Source organism: Archocentrus centrarchus, chromosome 11 (genome assembly GCF_007364275.1).
Source record: "Archocentrus centrarchus isolate MPI-CPG fArcCen1 chromosome 11, fArcCen1, whole genome shotgun sequence".
In the NCBI taxonomy this organism is placed as follows: Eukaryota; Metazoa; Chordata; class Actinopteri; order Cichliformes; family Cichlidae; genus Archocentrus; species Archocentrus centrarchus.
Window position 1 is genome coordinate 22,143,814 of NC_044356.1, and position 16,887 is coordinate 22,160,700.

General features: G+C 41.2%; 1 protein-coding gene across 1 annotated transcript; it reads right to left on the minus strand.

The window, feature by feature from the left end:
• Positions 1-13,195: 13,195 nt before the first annotated feature.
• Positions 13,196-15,434, minus strand: hoxa1a (homeobox A1a). Its single transcript, XM_030740618.1, has 2 exons — positions 14,829-15,434; positions 13,196-14,359 (listed from the first exon to the last, which is right to left on the minus strand). The coding sequence occupies exons 1-2, from the start codon at positions 15,429-15,431 to the stop codon at positions 13,976-13,978; spliced, it is 987 nt and encodes a 328-aa protein (XP_030596478.1). The 5' UTR covers positions 15,432-15,434; the 3' UTR covers positions 13,196-13,975.
• Positions 15,435-16,887: the final 1,453 nt, after the last annotated feature.

Consider the following 16,887-nt stretch of genomic DNA (forward strand, 5'->3'; position numbering starts at 1 on the left):
AGGTGCATGAATAGAAAATTTGTATGATGAAATCCAGAGGTGGCAAAAGTACTGACATTCTGTACTTAAGTAGAAGTACAAGTACTTGTGTTAAAAAATACTTTGGTAAAAGTCAAAGTACTGGTTCAACTTCTTTACTTAAGTAAAAGTAAAAAAGTACAGGCTCTGAAATTTACTCAAAGTAAGAAAGTAAAAGTAGCTTTTTGGAGGATGTTTCTACCTGCTATTTTTGTGTAAAGCTAACTGAACCTTATTATATATTATTGTAAAAATATAAAATAATACATGAGAACACAAACATTATTCCAATCTAAATTTTAATTCTAATGAATGTACTCAGCTTGAATAACAAACTGTTAAAGTGAATTTAAACACAGCTCTGTTCTCTGTGTCCTCCATAGTAGAGGGTGACTGTGTCTCCACCTAAACACAAACATGAGGATACTCAGGGGTTACAGTGGGATTCAGAAGGTGGAGGAACCCTAAGATCAGCTGTAGTGGCTCTGCATGGGGAGAAGAATCACAGCTTTCTATTGTGAGCTCCAGTAAATGATGTTGGTGTGCAGGCTGTGATCAGCTGACCTGCTGCTGCTGCTCTGAGGTTTACTGCTCTGTGTGGATGAACTGAACTCACAAAGATGTAACCCAGTATTTCACAGCTCTCTGAGCTGATCTCCATCCCCTACACTGACAGCATACAGGCTGTAGAAATGTTGGATTCAGTGAATGAATCTCAGCATCAGCAGCTTTGATTCAAACTCATCTCTGCTGCACTGATGTAACCTGTAACTCTGACCATGAACACAAAGTGCACCAACACAGAGCTTTACTGTAAATACAGTACAACAAGATAACCTGTTTATTACGTACTAAACTGCAGTATTTTCATACAATCTTTGAATTACACAAAGTCAGCATACTTCAGTTTATTTTCCAGTCCTTACCTTTAATTCTAGCCTCTCTTCTTCCTCTTCTGTCCTCTTTCTCCATCTCTGAGTGAACTTCTCTCTCTTTGCTCTCCCTGAAATGCAGCAGCTCTTCTTTTAGCTAGTAGACACACTGTGTGACAAACTGCACACACTTTGTGTGTTTGCTGATATTTGTTGAGCATTAAAAACGTTGCATTTACCTGCCACACGTTACTCCCTTCATGCTCGCTCCTCTTCAGTAGCGCTAGCTAAGCTGTTTATGTCCTGCGAGCGTAACTTACGGATTCGGACCGGCCCGCTGTGACCCCTGATTATAGCGCTATAAATGAGACATTAATTACATGGGTTTGTGTATTTAATCCCTTTGTACCCGATAAGCCCCGGTGATGGAGGATACGCCAGTACGATTGTCTCTTATATGTTAATATTCCTCCGTTTAGGCTCAGATCGCTTGATGACTGACGGCGCACTGACCGGAAACGCAAACTTCTCCCTGACGTGTTAAAAAGTAACGAGTCTGTTTTGAAAATGTAAGAAGTAGAAAGTACAGATACTTGTGTAAAAATGTAGGGAGTAAAAGTAAAAAGTACTCAGAAAAATAAATACTCAAGTAAAGTACAGATACCTAAAAAATCTACTTAAGTACAGTAACGAAGTATTTGTACTTCGTTACTTCCCACCTCTGATGAAATCTAAATCCAGTTATTCCGTTTACAGTTCAGACGCAGTTGATACACAGAATAATAAAACAATACAATGTTTTGCATTTCCTTTTCTGAAAAAACAAACTATTATTTCAAATAGTTCCTGATTAAATTTCAGTCAACCTGGGAAATACATTTAAATGTACAATTCAGCAATATGTATAATTCAGACAGAAATTATTTTTATGGTATGAGTGTGTCATTTTTATAGAAATTTTACAGAAAAGAAAGATTTTCACAGTAACAATGTGTGATTTCAGCATATTTTGACAGTTATATCTTGGTTCTTGATTTATGGTGATTAAATGTTTCTGCGACGGGGATACACCCTTTTCGATTTTACGGTCTATTACTGTTGCCGTTTGGCTGTTTTCCACTGTATTTTTTACAGACTTTTTTGCAGTGTAGGAAAAAAGATCTTCACAGTGAAAATGTGTGATTTCAACATATTATGACAGTACAAATTACAGTTATGTATTGTTTTTCATTTACGGTGACCACTTGTTTCTGCTACAGAGATACACCCTTTTAAATTTTACGGTCTATTACTGTTGCCATTTGGCAGTTTTCCACTGTATTTTTTACAAACATTTTTTGCAGTGCAGGAAAAAGATTTTCACTGTCATTTCAACACATTATGGCAGTGGAAATTACAGTTATGTATTGTTTTTTGATTTACGGTAATCACATGTTTCTGCTACAGAAATACACCGTTTTTGATTTTCCGGTCTATTACTGTTGCCATTTCACAGTTTTCCACTGTCATTTTTATGTACTTTTTTTACAGTGCAGTGAACAGAGTGTAAGGTTAGTCCAGTGTGTGCAATGTGGGCAGTAGTTGTCCTGATGTGGTGGTATGGTGTAGAGGGAGTTCAGTGAGGAGTTCAGTAGTGAAACAGATAATGGGAAAAGGCTATTCCTCAGCTGAGTGGTTCTGGCACGGGGTACTCCTGTCTCTCCTCCCAGTTTATTTTTCCAATTTTAACATTAACAGTGTGAAATCATATATCTGAATTTCCAGGTTTATATTGAAATTAAAAATATTATAGATTCAGGGGATTCAGCGGGAACTACGTGGCATATACAACACACACACACACCAAGGAATTATGAACAGTAAAACTAACCATCAGAGGAAACAAGTTGCTGCATCTTTTTTTTTTTTTAAATAAACAAAGTGATAGCAGGAAAGGGAGCCTGGTGCGCTTTGATCAGTTATATCCTATTGACAGATTTTACCCTTAAGCATAAATTAAGATCATATCCCGTGATGACAGTTTTTAGAAGCTTCCAAACGCAGTGAGAGGTGTTGACATTTCATGGCTGACAGGTGTGTCTGGGTCATCAAAGTACTCCTAAGTATATATTAAACTATCTGTCGGGACTGAAAAAAAATTCTCATGAATACTGTTGTTTGAATGACACCACAGACAGTAAAGGTTCAAAAGACAAATCTTGCACATCAAAGAGCACACTGCAAGTTAAAGGATTAACTGATAGCTTAACTGTATGGGATGACACTGACAACAAAAATGGCATAATAAGTTGCTGCCAACCACGTGGCAAACTCCAGGAAAAAAAAAAAGAAAGCCAAAGACGAAATGCCAGAAACTGCAGTTACTCACATGGTCACTTGAGGCTGGCCCCAAAAAGTGAGTCAGTCTTTATAGACTCCCATGTTAAAGTGCCCAGGTTGGCCACTTTAAGTGACAAATAGTTGCCATTGAGGTGTCTGCTAGGCTTTACCTCAGCTAAATCAAGCTCCTGAACTGTATCTCTCCCTTGTGTGTTTATTGTGTGCCTTTAGAAGTATGTTTAGTGCAGTTATAATAATATAGCTTGCTTTATTTCCTTAGTCTCTCATTTAATATAACTAATTAGCAGGTAAATGCGTGTGTCTATTACACCAGGAGAGTCTTTGGATACAGCGAGCTATCTAGGCTAGCTAGCTGTAGCTAATAATTTAGTACTCCACTACAAATATGGTCATTTTTGGCTTTAAAAAAAATGGTGAAATTAAAGCTTCAAAACAGGGGTTTATAAACTAGTGGCTGACTCCATTATGGCTACTTCTACCATCAATCTTCTATCTCTGATTGAGATAGAAGAAGAGTGAAATGGTAAAGTTATGTGGAGCAGTGAGTCGCTGGATGTACAATATGTGTTGGGTATATTTGTGCACATTTCAAGGTTTCTTCAACTTAATGGCGAAAATAGACAAATTACAAGTGAATCAATAAAATGACATTTTTTATATATGCCAAACTTGCTTTAAATAAAACATGAGCAATCTGAAAAACAATTTCCTCAGTCTGAGCAATGTACAGTCCAGATCGTACCACAAGCTAGATATAGAAATGCTACATTGTCAAAAATAGTGGAAGGAAAGGACAAATTACATATGCTTGAAAATGGGCTACTGATGACAAATTGTAAATGTAAGACATTATATATGATAAGCTGAGAAAGTCTTTAACCTGGAATACAAAACATGGAATCAGCCAACTTCTGCTCTGTCAGCATCTCACGCCAACAATGTTGAAAAGAAAAAGCAAAGAAAATGCTCTGTGCTTGCATGCAGTGTGTTAGAGATGCAACTGAGAATCAATTTGTCTCGCTAAGCTTACAGTTACAAGTCTCATATCTAAATTGCTCATTGCCTAAAGGGGACAAGCTTATCAGGGCGCAGTTTCACTCTTGCTCTTAGAATCCCACAGTGTTATGCGCTTCAGGGTGTGTACAAACTAGAGGCTCAGAGTTACCCTATGCCTTACATCTATCACTTAAACATCCTTACAATAACAATCTCCTGTATTACTGCTGCCTATTTTAACACCCATCCTGGCTTTACAGCTGTGTCTCTGTAATTTCTGGCATCAAAACAGTGCACTGAAGCAATTGTGTAGCTGGGATCAGTAAACTTGTCTTTGAGGGAGCTGCGTATCATCCGGCTCAGAAATATCAAAATATGGTGAGTTCCCCTTGAGATATGTAAGAGGAGAAATCTAGAAGACTCCAGCGACTGAGTCAAAACATGCAGAAAAAATTCCTTGATGTGACCTGATCTCGTAACACATGTCAGTAACCATCAAAGTGGTTGAGCGCTTCAGTTTGTGTCAGTTAATACACAAATTGCCCTCTAATCTCTCTCATATTGCGTTTCCAATGGTCTTCTGTCACAACGCACATGAGCACCATTGCTCCTCCTGTGGGGAGGGCTGACAGGTGGTTCTCAGGTAGAATGGTGTCAGGTGAGCTCAAACATCCAGACAGTTGCTGACACAGAGACATTTCATCTGAGGTGTTGAAACCTGCCTTGTGCCTCGAAGCTGTTTAGTGAAAACCATGACTGTACCCCTGTGTTTCTTTCTTTGATATTTTAGCAATTACCTGCTTGAGGCCGTTTCAGCATTTGCTGCTTTACCTCTACTTATTTATGAAACCAAAGGCTCAAAGTCCTTGATATCAAAGGCCTGGCTCAGGATCTACTTGCATTGACAAGCACTGCTGGCCATGCAGTTTAGAGTTTGGGATTATGCTCTGGCTCTGTCTGTTGACCCTACAGTAGATCTTTGGTTCAATAGGAAAAATTACAAGATGCATAACAAAAGGCATGGGTAAGCACAACATGTAAAAAGACAAAGCATGTAAAATACATATTTAGATGACTGAGTAGAACAAACAAGCCTACTAATTTCATGTAGCATACCTGGTGGTCTTACACTTGACCTTACTTATATTACAAGCAAGGAAATAGTAAGTAATGAGTAATAGATTAGCTGTAAATTTCTATTCCAGGTTTCCATTCAAGTATCTAAAAGAAGGTGGTATGGACTGATGACAGTAACTGTGACAATCTTTTTACCAGATATGAGTGTTTGGCTGGATTATTTCACCTTGTCTGTGTGTAAGTATATGAACATGGCAAAATGTGCCGTTGGCAGATGTTTATCTAAATGTGGACACATTTTGTCACCATACAGTACAACACAAGTGGGCAAGATCCAGTGACTAAACTTTAAAGGTACACCTTCACACATGTAGTTCACACCAAACTGAAGGCCAGTATCTAAGATGGTTATGGTACAACCCATGTCTTGTTTCACCTTGTGAGTCTGCCATAATTGCTAAAATAAACAAACAAACAAAACAACTACCAAGAAGTCTGTTTTAAGGTCTAGTTTGGCAGGTACAGTCAGGGGGAAAAGAAAGTTTTCACAGGACTGTGCAGTCATGTGAAAAACTAAGTACACCCACACAGCTTCCTTAGAAAGTGAGAGTGCAAGTAGCAGCCAGGCACTGCTAATCAAATGCATTTGATTAACTGATCATCAGCAAGTGTGAGCACCTCTATAATAATGCCTTAGGCTTATGTAGCGCTTTTCAAGGTATTCAAAGACGCTTTACAATTCCACTCTTCACTCGCACCTCAATCATACTTGGTGGTGGTAAGCTACTAATGCCACAGCTGCCCTGGGGCAGTCTGACAGAAACGTGGCCGCCTACATCCCCTCCGACCACCACCAAACTCACAACCACATTCACACTGTGGTGGAAGTGGGGCACCCAAAATAATGCTGCTATGAAAGCAGAGGTTTTGGCAGTGTGCTGCTCTGGAGCATTCAGGTGTGTGTGTTAACACAATGCCAAGAAGGAAAGTCTTCAGCAATGACCTTAGATCTTGATTGTTGTAAGGCCAGTTCCAAACACTTTGATGCCCATCATTCTACAGTGAGAAAAAATTATTCACAAGTAGAAAAAATTTCAAGATGGCCACCAGGCTTCCCAGGAGTGGGCATCCCAGCAAATCCATACCAAAGTCAGACTGTGCAATGCTCAGATAAATTGCAAAGAAATCCAAGACTCACATCTCAGATGCTACAGGCCTCATTTAATGTGTTAAATGTTGAAGTTCATGACAGTACAATTAGAAAAAGACTGAACATGTATGTCTTGTTTGGAAATGTCAGAGAAAGCCTCTACTCTCTATAAAGAACATAGCAGCACAGCATAGGTTTACAAAGTTGCAGCTGAATAAACACAAGACTTCTGGAACAATGTCCTCTGGATAGACGAGACCAAAGTGGAGATGTTTGGCCATAATGCACAGCGCAACACATGGAGAAAACCAAAGCAGCACAAACAGCGCAGTGGTGGAGGGGTGAGGATTTGGGTGTAAACAATGATTCCAAGCACGGCAGCATATCTACAGCAGAAGAAGAAAAGAATCAAGGTGTTACAATGACCCAGTCAAAGTCCAGACCTCAACTCGACTGAAATGCTGTGGCAGGACCTTAAGAGAGCTGTGCACAAACGAATGCCCACAAACCTCAATGAACTGAAGCAACATTGTAAAGAAGAGCGGGCCAGAGTTCCTCCACAACAATCCACAACTATTACTTCAAGTTATTGCTGCTAAAGGTGGTACTACAAGCTGCAGAATCATGAGGTGCACTTATTTTTGACAGGACTCTGTGGAATCCTGTGAAAATGTTCTTTTTCACATGGTTGTATTTATATTTACAGTAATACTATAAATGATAGCATGTGTAATCCCTCCACTCCTGACCTCAACTTTGAAGTAACTTTATCTTGTATATAAACATAGACGTAGTATTTTTGGAGATGGGTGTTTAATTATTGTCACAGCTGGAGATCCCATTGAAGGTCTTTGGTGTTTAAAATGTTTAATGATAGTGTGAGCGTGTGTGATCATGGCAAAATGCTGGCACACCTACTGTAGTGGAAACCACCACAAAGGCAGCTTTGGCTGTTTGGCAGGTCTTAACATGTCTGTGTGTCTGTGGACAGATTTCGTCACCAGAGCAGCGTCACAATCTTCCTATTGGACCATGCAGCACCCTGGTCTGTATTTACACATATTTTGAGACTCAATAAACCTCTGAACTTAATTATTTTCCTACCTGGTTTACTAACAAAAAGTGGTTACTGCCCCCCACCCCACCCCACCCTTTTTTTAAAGGGACTAAAATTTTCTACATTCACTATTGCAAGTCTGTCTTAATTGTAAGACAGACAGTTACTCTGACTGACAGTTTTCCAACCAGTATGTTGCTCTGTGGTAATTCCTGTTTGATCTGAAGGGAGTGTGTATGGGAGCTTTTGAAAGAGAGTGTGAGAGAGAGCGAGAGACACAGGATGAACAGCCTGTCTGTCAGGTGTTGGTACTCACATTAGTCATGTTTAAAACAAAGGATTCTTGGAAGAGATGATGGCCAACACAAAGAGCATCAAGACTCCTCTCAGCGACACCCGATCTCTTCTGTGTGCGTCTAGATAAGTGTGTGCGTATGTGTTGTGGGGGTCTTTCTTTAGGAGGTTTGGGGGTGCCTCATTGGCTGCCATGCTCGGGTCAACCTGGGGTCAGGACTTGTGTGATGGATGGACCACTGTCTCTACACTACTAGCCGGTCTTCACTCCTCCTGTGGGCCTCAGACCTGCTGAAGTATTCCAGCTGTGCTCTTCTCTTTTCACATCTCTTTGTATAAGTCCATTTGGCACTCGAAGTAGGAGTGCTTCATCACACAAAAGGGGCTCAGCGAATGCTACAGACATCTCTTTGAGGTGAGTTCTGTTGTCAAAATGTGGCTGTGCAGCACTTTAGCCAGCCTTTGATACTCATCTAACCTCTACTTTTCCTACCTCTTATCATGATGATACACATCCCACCTTCCCTCCACTACCCTAGCTACCATGGTCAACCATGCCTGGCATGACAGACTGTTACTAACCACATGATGTCACCTCTCTTCTTCTTCCCCTCCTTCTTTTCCACCATCATTCTGTCAATCGTTCCATCGGCTCCGTCCCTTTATCGGCACATAGAGATGCACGTTTGTCGATGGAGGAATTCATTTTGGCTGCCAATCACAACAGGGGAGTGGTCAATGAGTGCAGACGTGCCAATACCTCGACTAACCTGATGAGTGACTTCTGTCTGTCTGCATCTTTGTCTCTCTGGGTTTCCAGCACCTTCTGTCTGAAAGAAGAAAGTGCTCTCTCTCTCTTGCTCTTTCTGTATCCGTGTGTGTGTGTGTGTGTGTGTGGGTGTGTGTGTGTGGGTGTGTGTGTGTGTGTGTGTGTGTGTGTGCGTGCAGTGCATATTGCTGTGGCTGACCATGCACAAACTACAACTTTCTCACATGTGTAACAGCACAGTCCGTTCAATTCATTCATATGTAGAGCTCCACAATCATCCTCACTGACCTTGAAGAGAAAATTATCGTTTGTGGTCACATCCCTGTATCATTGTTTGCGAGGCCTAGTTAATGTCTAGTCTTTTTAATTTCCTGATCCTATAATGTCTTTTATGTGTGCACACAGATGTACAAATATGTGCGCGTGGACACACACACACACGTTAAAAACCTGAAAATAAAATCAACAAATTAATTGCAGAGTGTGAGGACACAGTATCTGCTTCTGTGGTTATGTCCCTTTCCCTTGTATTTGCATAGGCTACTTAGAGATTTCTCTATCACACTGGCTTTGATCAACAAGTTTTGATATACAGTGGATGTTGTAATGATCCAGCTTTTGAAGTTTCTACAAAGTGCTTTTTTTTTTTAAACCAAATCTTTCTATTTTGCTGATTTTATCATGTTTATCAGAAATTAATAGTCCTTTTTATGACTTTTTCTTGTGCACATACACACACACACACACACACACACACACACACACACACACACACACACACACACACAAAATGTGTAAATGTAGCTCATGTGTACAGTTGATTTAATTTTTCTTTTATATTTAGAAGTGTGTGTGTGTGTGTGTGTGTGTGTGTGTGTGTGTGTGTGTGTGTGTGTGTGTGTGTGTGTGTGTGTGTGCGCGCATGTACGTGCACATGCAAATTCATCCCTTAATACCCTCAAACTGTCTCACTGCATATCTCTTATATACATCACTACATCACTTTGTTTCCTTGTGGCTGTTAAAGTATGTATAGATTCGTTTGCTCTCGGGTTGGTAGCCTGCGAGTTTTTTCTTTTTTTTTCATCAACTCTGCTTCCATTTTGAGTTTCATAAATCATGCAGGGGGAAAGGGATTATATCATCACAAGTTGCTTATTTTTAAACTGCTATGATTCAGTTTAAAGGAGCACATAGTTAGTATAATATTACAGTGAAAGAGCCCAAAGTGTTTCCAAAGTCTTTGTCACTCAGCACCAGTCAGTGTACTTCAGCTTTTACACACTAAAGCACCTTTTTAAAATGTCTGTTTTATAGTTTGCTTGCAGATTTTGAAAAAAAAAAAAATCAGAGGTTAATTGGTTCCTGAAACTGTCTAAAAATACATACTAATTAAGACATGCTCTCAATAAGTTGTAATAGAAGGCCATTAAAATTATCTTATTAAGAGAAGAAAGAGTAAGCAAAAAATGCATATTCCAGAAAAAAAATATGGTTAATAGTAAAATCTCTTTCAAATATCTTAATTCGGCCAAAATGTAGTCAAATAATTAAAATAAATATCTAAAATAAAAGTAACAAAAAGACAGATTAATGTATTTTGCTTTTTCACTGGTTTCGTAATTCGGCTCCTTCTTTTTGTTCGAATTCATTTTAAATTTATTAACTGACGAATGTTTGTGCCGATATTAACAACACCTTTAATGTTTTTAACAAGTTAAATTTATTTATATATTAAGTTAAACTTGCTCACAATTTGTAGATTATTTTTAATAATAGTTCTTTCCTAGTGCCTCGTCATATATTTTAATTTTAATTTCTTTACTAATTTTTTTTGTTTTGCTTTGTTTTGTTTGCAGCTTCTTAAATTCCTATTTACATTTAGCGCTCATGTGTTTAAAGAAGATCCGCCAGATATTTCAGTCGAAATCTAAAGTTATTTTTTTTATAATTATTTCTATTTCTATAGCTGTTTTAAGAGCTTAAACGTCACGCCGATTTCTGGCAAAAAAGTCGTTTTGCTTTTTTTTTTCTCATATGCTGTATTCAAGTCCTTATACTGGCACAGATGTGGCTGGTAGCCTACAAGGCGTCTGTTTCAGCCACATTTCAATAGGGATCTCTGCATCAGTTCGTTAAGACACAAGCTTTAAACCTTTAGACATCCTCACCAAAGCCCCATCTGTCATCGTCCATGTGTTTATCTCAGGCCCTTAATGGGAACCATCAGCCGCCCAGTGCTGGATTCTGACTGTCGGACCAGTAAAATCGTCCTATCTCACAGCGCTGAGGCCATTTTTAGAATTTAACACGGAGTCTGGAAGTGTTTGGGTCAAACAGGGCGACGTAGCTGAACTGTGACTGCATTGTTAAGGTGCTTGTTTGCCCAGTGTGGTCTGTAAACTGTTGTTTAGCTTTGGGTGGTGCTGTGACAACAAAGTCAAACCGTGACCGGGGAATGACCCTGGGGTTTTTGTTGTTTTTCACCCAACTCTGTATGGCTCCTAGGGTGCGCGGGGTCGTGCAGGGAGCTTCAGAGAACCTAAAATCTGGGTTCCATGAACACCCAAGGGTCCTTTAATGGATTTAAGGGTCTGCTTTAACAGATACTTTCCCATGCGTGATTTACCCGATATGAGGGTAAACTAAGACAAAAAGTATAAAAAGTAAAGCTTATTCATTGTTAATTTACAACATAAACTTTGTAGTCCAATTTTAGCACTAAAGTCACATTTTGGACCCCAAAACGAAAATATTTTAATATAAAACAAATGGATGTCAGACATGAAGAACCACTGTGGAAATAGAAATAAGACAGCTAAAAAAAGGAAATCACACGTACTTATTAAAACCCTCAGTGGTACACAAGATACATTCTTAATATTATGAAATAAAAGTAAGTTAATTAATACTGAATAAAGCATTAGTCTAAAATATGTTATAACGTTTTGAAGTCTTGTAAATTTGAAATAAAATGTGTATTTCCATCTCGAAACTCATGCAGTAGTTCGAAAATATTATTTGTTTTGTAATTTGGCCTAGTAGTCTAAAAGCTTCTCGATATCCATAACAGCATGTTTATTTAACAGTGTGCTCGCTTAAGCTGTTTAACAAAAAAGCAGAAATGCGCATACACTGTACCTAACTACTTCTTAATTTTGTGTTATTTCTTTCTTTCCAATCTCCGGTTAAAATTGTAGAAGTGAAAAGGATGGCCTATCATTAACGTTCATTTAAATCAACACTGAACGCTAGTAGGTGGTTTTAGTATTAAAAAAAAAATAATAATTCTAATGCAAATAAAATGAATATTTCCAGTGGTATGTGTTTTTCCTCTAAAGCCTTCAGCTCTCAATTAGACTGGATTCCAAACATGTCCCGAGCAGCAAGTTTGTGTACTCAATATTTATACTGAAACAGCTACTCTAAAATCAAAATGAGGGTACCTGTAGTTACCAAAATAACCTTGTTAGGTTTTATACAAAACATCCTTTGTCCTCCGCGGGAAAACACAACGCACCGCCTGCCGAAAATAAATAGACGTGAGGCGAATAAAAGACATTGTCTACGTAACTTACTCTCCTTCTCCATGTTTGTTAAGGCTGAATTGGACAGAGCACCCTGTGCTGCTGCCTCAGCAGGTCTCCGCAGCTCAAATACAGCAGCTCCTGCAGGTGGATTCGAAGGTAAACGAGAATGTTGCTCATTAATCATGGCTCTTTTGGCGCTTCCTTGCCCTTTTATGGTAGAATGGACTCGCATCATGCCCACCAGGAATTAAAGCAACAAAAGAATCAGGAAACCCTCCTTTAGTTTGAAAATGGGGATATTTGTGACCTTAAAAAGAGCAGATAAAAAACAAACAAACCACTTCAAACGCATCATTGCAAGGGTCATTTATTGCACTCATAACGTGAATTTACTTTAAAAGCAACATTTGAGGTATTTATGTGTGCAGATCGATATCGGATTAAACCTCGATATTATTAAATAACATAAATAAAATGAGCCCTGTGGTGGACTGGCGACCTGTCTCTCGCCCTATAACAGCTGGTAGAAGCTTGAAATTGCTTTACTCTCGTTAAAGTAATGCTGTGCGCACACATTTATGGCATGCGATGCTGCAAGTTGTCACAGTTCGTCTTGTCATCACGTGGAAATGATGACACCTCCGTGTAACTTGGGGAACTGAGGAGTTGACTCTGACAGGACCAGCGGGGGCACCATACTTGTCAATAGCCTAACCTCGATGTTTTAATCAATAGAGTTTCTTTTTGTCCCTTCAATAAGCCAAGTGCTCGATAAGGTTGTCATCACAAATGACGCTAACGTCCTCGCTCTCATCTTTACCCTGGATAAACATGCCTTTCTTATGCCAGTAAATCTTTGCTCCAGGGACAGTGGTGCGCAGGGCTGCATACATTTAGAGACTTTGGGGCGAGTCAAACAGACACGTGCAGTTTCTCAAGGGGTTGGAAATGGACATAGGTTTGTTTTTCTGTCTGCTGGGTTTAGGAAAAGGTCTGATGGGTGAATTTAACTATTACATTCGCTTTAACATCGAATCGAAAGTCCGCAGCACGATTTCCCCCTAGAAATGACACAGAAGAAAATCTTTAGAGGTAAACGCACTTTAATACACATGACTGACCCGTAAACGTCTCTCTGGACAAAACAGTTATGTGCTTCACCGGATTCAACAGCTAGCAGACAAAAGCTTCATACATACAAAGCCATGAATGACTTTTTACGCAACTGATAAAACTCAGCGCCTCACTAATAACACATGAAAGCGTTACGCATCATGCAAGCCTCACATAACAAACAGTTGACACACACAGACCTGAAACACAGAAGAGACAGTGATTAAGTAGCTACTATAATAGTGAACTCATTAGCGGTTTAATAACCGAGGTATTCTCGCTGATTGTGTGATGCCTAATTGATGGCATCCAGTGCAATCAGACTGGCTGGGATGCACAACTTTGGTACATTTGAGGTATTTATGTGCGTAGATTTGTGACACTTGGCACATGTAGCAGCATTGGTCGAAGGCAGACATAAAGAGGGCGCTGACTTGCACAACATAACTGTGGCGAATTACAATTTTTACGCCAAATTTCAAAAGCAAATGGACACTTTTTTTTTTATATATATATATATATAACCAAAGCACTTTTGGGGGCAGCAAAGCTATAGATCTTGCAACCACAACACACAATATAAAACAAATATGGTCCAGAAGTGGTCCGTGTTTTGTCCAGAGTTCACTAGTAGTGCATTATTCGCATCATGTATGGGCACAACTGTCATCCATCAACAAAATTTTGCCTTTGATACACTTGTATGAAATTTGGCACACAGGCCAGCGTGACCTGGAGAGGCAAAGGGTCAGCTGGCCCTCAGTTGGAAGAGAAAGGATCAGCCCCCGTGGAAGACACTGTGGAGGATGTGGGAGAAGGAGTGGATGGGGCTGAGACAGATTTCTCAGATGCTGCATCGTCCATTTTCTCCTGACTGCTGTCTGTCGTGTCTGAGGGTGTAAGTCTGGCTGGCAGCAGCCCTTCTTTCTCCCGCTTTTTCTGCTTCATTCTCCTGTTCTGGAACCAAATTTTCACCTGAGTCTCATTAAGCTGGAGCGCAGCTGCAATCTCTACCCGGCGCGCCCGGGTCAGGTATTTGTTGAAGTGGAATTCCTTTTCCAATTCCGTCAGCTGTTTGGTTGTGAAGTTGGTCCGGACCGTGTTCGGCTGACCAGCATAACCATATTCACCAGACCTTCCTGTAAACAGGAAAACAAATCATTCTAACTCTGCAGAAGGTTGTTATGTTTGTTTGTTTGTTTATTTGTTTGTTTGTTTGGTTGGTTCTGATTACATTGCGCATAAGCTGTGAGGCTACTGTGAGGCTAACAAGACAACAAGACTCAACTTTTAGGTACGAGCCAATTAGCATCAGCTACTCTAAAAATGTGCAGCAAAGGTCTTGGAAGAGACTAAAATATTATATAACACATGCATTATCACACAGGTGGGTTTCGTTACCATGAAAGGATTTAGAGTATTAACTTAAAAATAAGGTTCATTGATATTAGGTGTGTTTTATACGCCCATGCACACGATACCATCCCAAAGAGAAAACGTCTACCAGCATTGCCTCTCCGGATCATTCACAAGACAGAATTGTTCACAGACTTTGTGCCATTAACCATCCCTCATACCCGCACATACATACACTATACTTGGCACCAACCTGTTTTGGTGGATTCCTCTTAACTTTCATCCAGTCGAAAGTCTGTGCAGACGATGCGCCCTCAGACAGAGGTGAACAGCAAGTCTCCAGGTGAGCTGCATGCAGAGGTGACAGCGGATTTGAACACCCTGGATAAGGGGGCGCTTGCTCATGCCCGCCGCCGTAGGCAGCGTGGCTATACTGCAGTTGACCCAGGGGGGCGGCACTGTAACCATGGCGATGTTGAGAAACCACAGAGGAGGAAATGTTGCCAGAGTACATCAGTGGGCCGCACTGGGGGAACGCAGCTGTGGCGTCTACTTCCTGGGCGAGGGCATGGTGGTTATATGTAGCGCAGAAACTTTGGGGTCCGTAGTTAGAACTACAGGCCGGGTGAGCTCCATAGGGGAGACCTAGAGAGGTGGCATTAGACTGGTACGACCCCGGCTGATGAGAGATGCAGTCAGGAGAAGACCTGCTCAGCATGAAATGGTCATCCGCCCCGCAATTGTTAACAGTGGCCGCGCACGACTGGAAAGTTGTAATCCCGTGGTCCGAGTGGAATGTCCTGACAGTGCATGAGCCACCTTCACCGCTCATGACCGTGTAGTCTAAAAAACTGCTCATTGTAGCATTTTTCTGACTTGAACGAGGGACCGTCCTCTGCACAGACACCCCCTGGTCTCTTCCTTTCTCCCCTCTTACCCCGAGTGACCGTGCCAACCTTTACCTATATCTTATCAGAGAAGGGAGGGGGTCGCACGGGCCGATATCAATGAACGGGTGCTGTCACGTGGGCCCGGGTCAGCCAGTGAGGTACTTGTCCTTATCCCCTTAGCCGGTGACAGATTGGTGTTTGAGGGGCTATTTAAATTCCAAGCGCTCGTCGATCAAGGTGACGCGCGTCGCCACTAATGTATTGGCCGAGCAAACAATGAGCTGGAAGGCAGACGGCGGTGGACAGCTCCGGGGTCGCATGAAGAGCGGGGCCACTGCAAACACCATTTCTTCTAACCTCCACTGTGCGCTCTTCCGCCACAGAGAGATTAACATTTATCCCTCTGCACCCTCACCATGAGGACGACCCAGCATTCTGACCTCAGGTAAGTATTTTTGGACCAGAGATGCGAATAGGTGTGTGTGTATGTGTGTGTGTGTGTGTGTGTGTGTGTGTGTGTGTGTGTGTGTGTGTGTGTGTGTGTGTGTGTGTGTGGTGGCACGTGCATGTGCGCGTAACAGCCGTGATTCCGCGTATAACTGTCATTCTCTTCTGGATAGAGGGATGGATGGCTAGGTGTGTGTGCCACTGCCACGGGCTATCTGTGGACTATCAATGTCACATTCTATTGCGAAATGTTTCACGCTTGAACACTGAGAGATTTTCTTAGCAAATATTGTCACAGAGTGACAGTGAACGGGAGGCAAGAAGGCTTCACTGCTGACACGGACAGAAAACTTCTCTCCCATCACAGGAAGCCCCCCCCCCCCCCCCCCCCCCCCCTCCCCAACCACCACCACCACCCCTCTCTTTTAAAAACAAAAAAAAAAACAAAAAAACAACTTTGTTTCCTCATCAAGGTCGCATTAGATGTTTACGGCTGCTTGCTTTGCCGGGAGGTCACAGGTGATGAAGCGACAAGACAACACATTAAACATTAAGATGATGTGGTATTAATTTTTTCCCCCGCTCCGGTCATAGGGTCTGCTATCCACCCTGATTTCACTCCCACATGTATTCATTATGCATGTATAGTGATCAAATGATCTCATAACGCGAGGCCCGTCGTGGAGCTAATGCATCCACATAGCCGGAGGTGCGAGTGTGGGCTGATTATCCTGTTAAGTTCATCAAATAAAGCTGTTGGCGAAATTAATGCCCACGAAATGCGGCGTTGAGAAGGGGGAGAGCATGTGCGTGGGAGACTTGCGGCGACGACAGCAGATGCCCAACCTCTCACTGAGGAAGCAAAAGGAATGAAGAGGGAAGGAGGGAGGGAGGGAGGGAGGGAGGGAGAGAGGATCGCATGGAGGGATGAGCGCCCCCAAAGGTCGCATGTGGTCATGTACTCAAAACGTTTTGAGC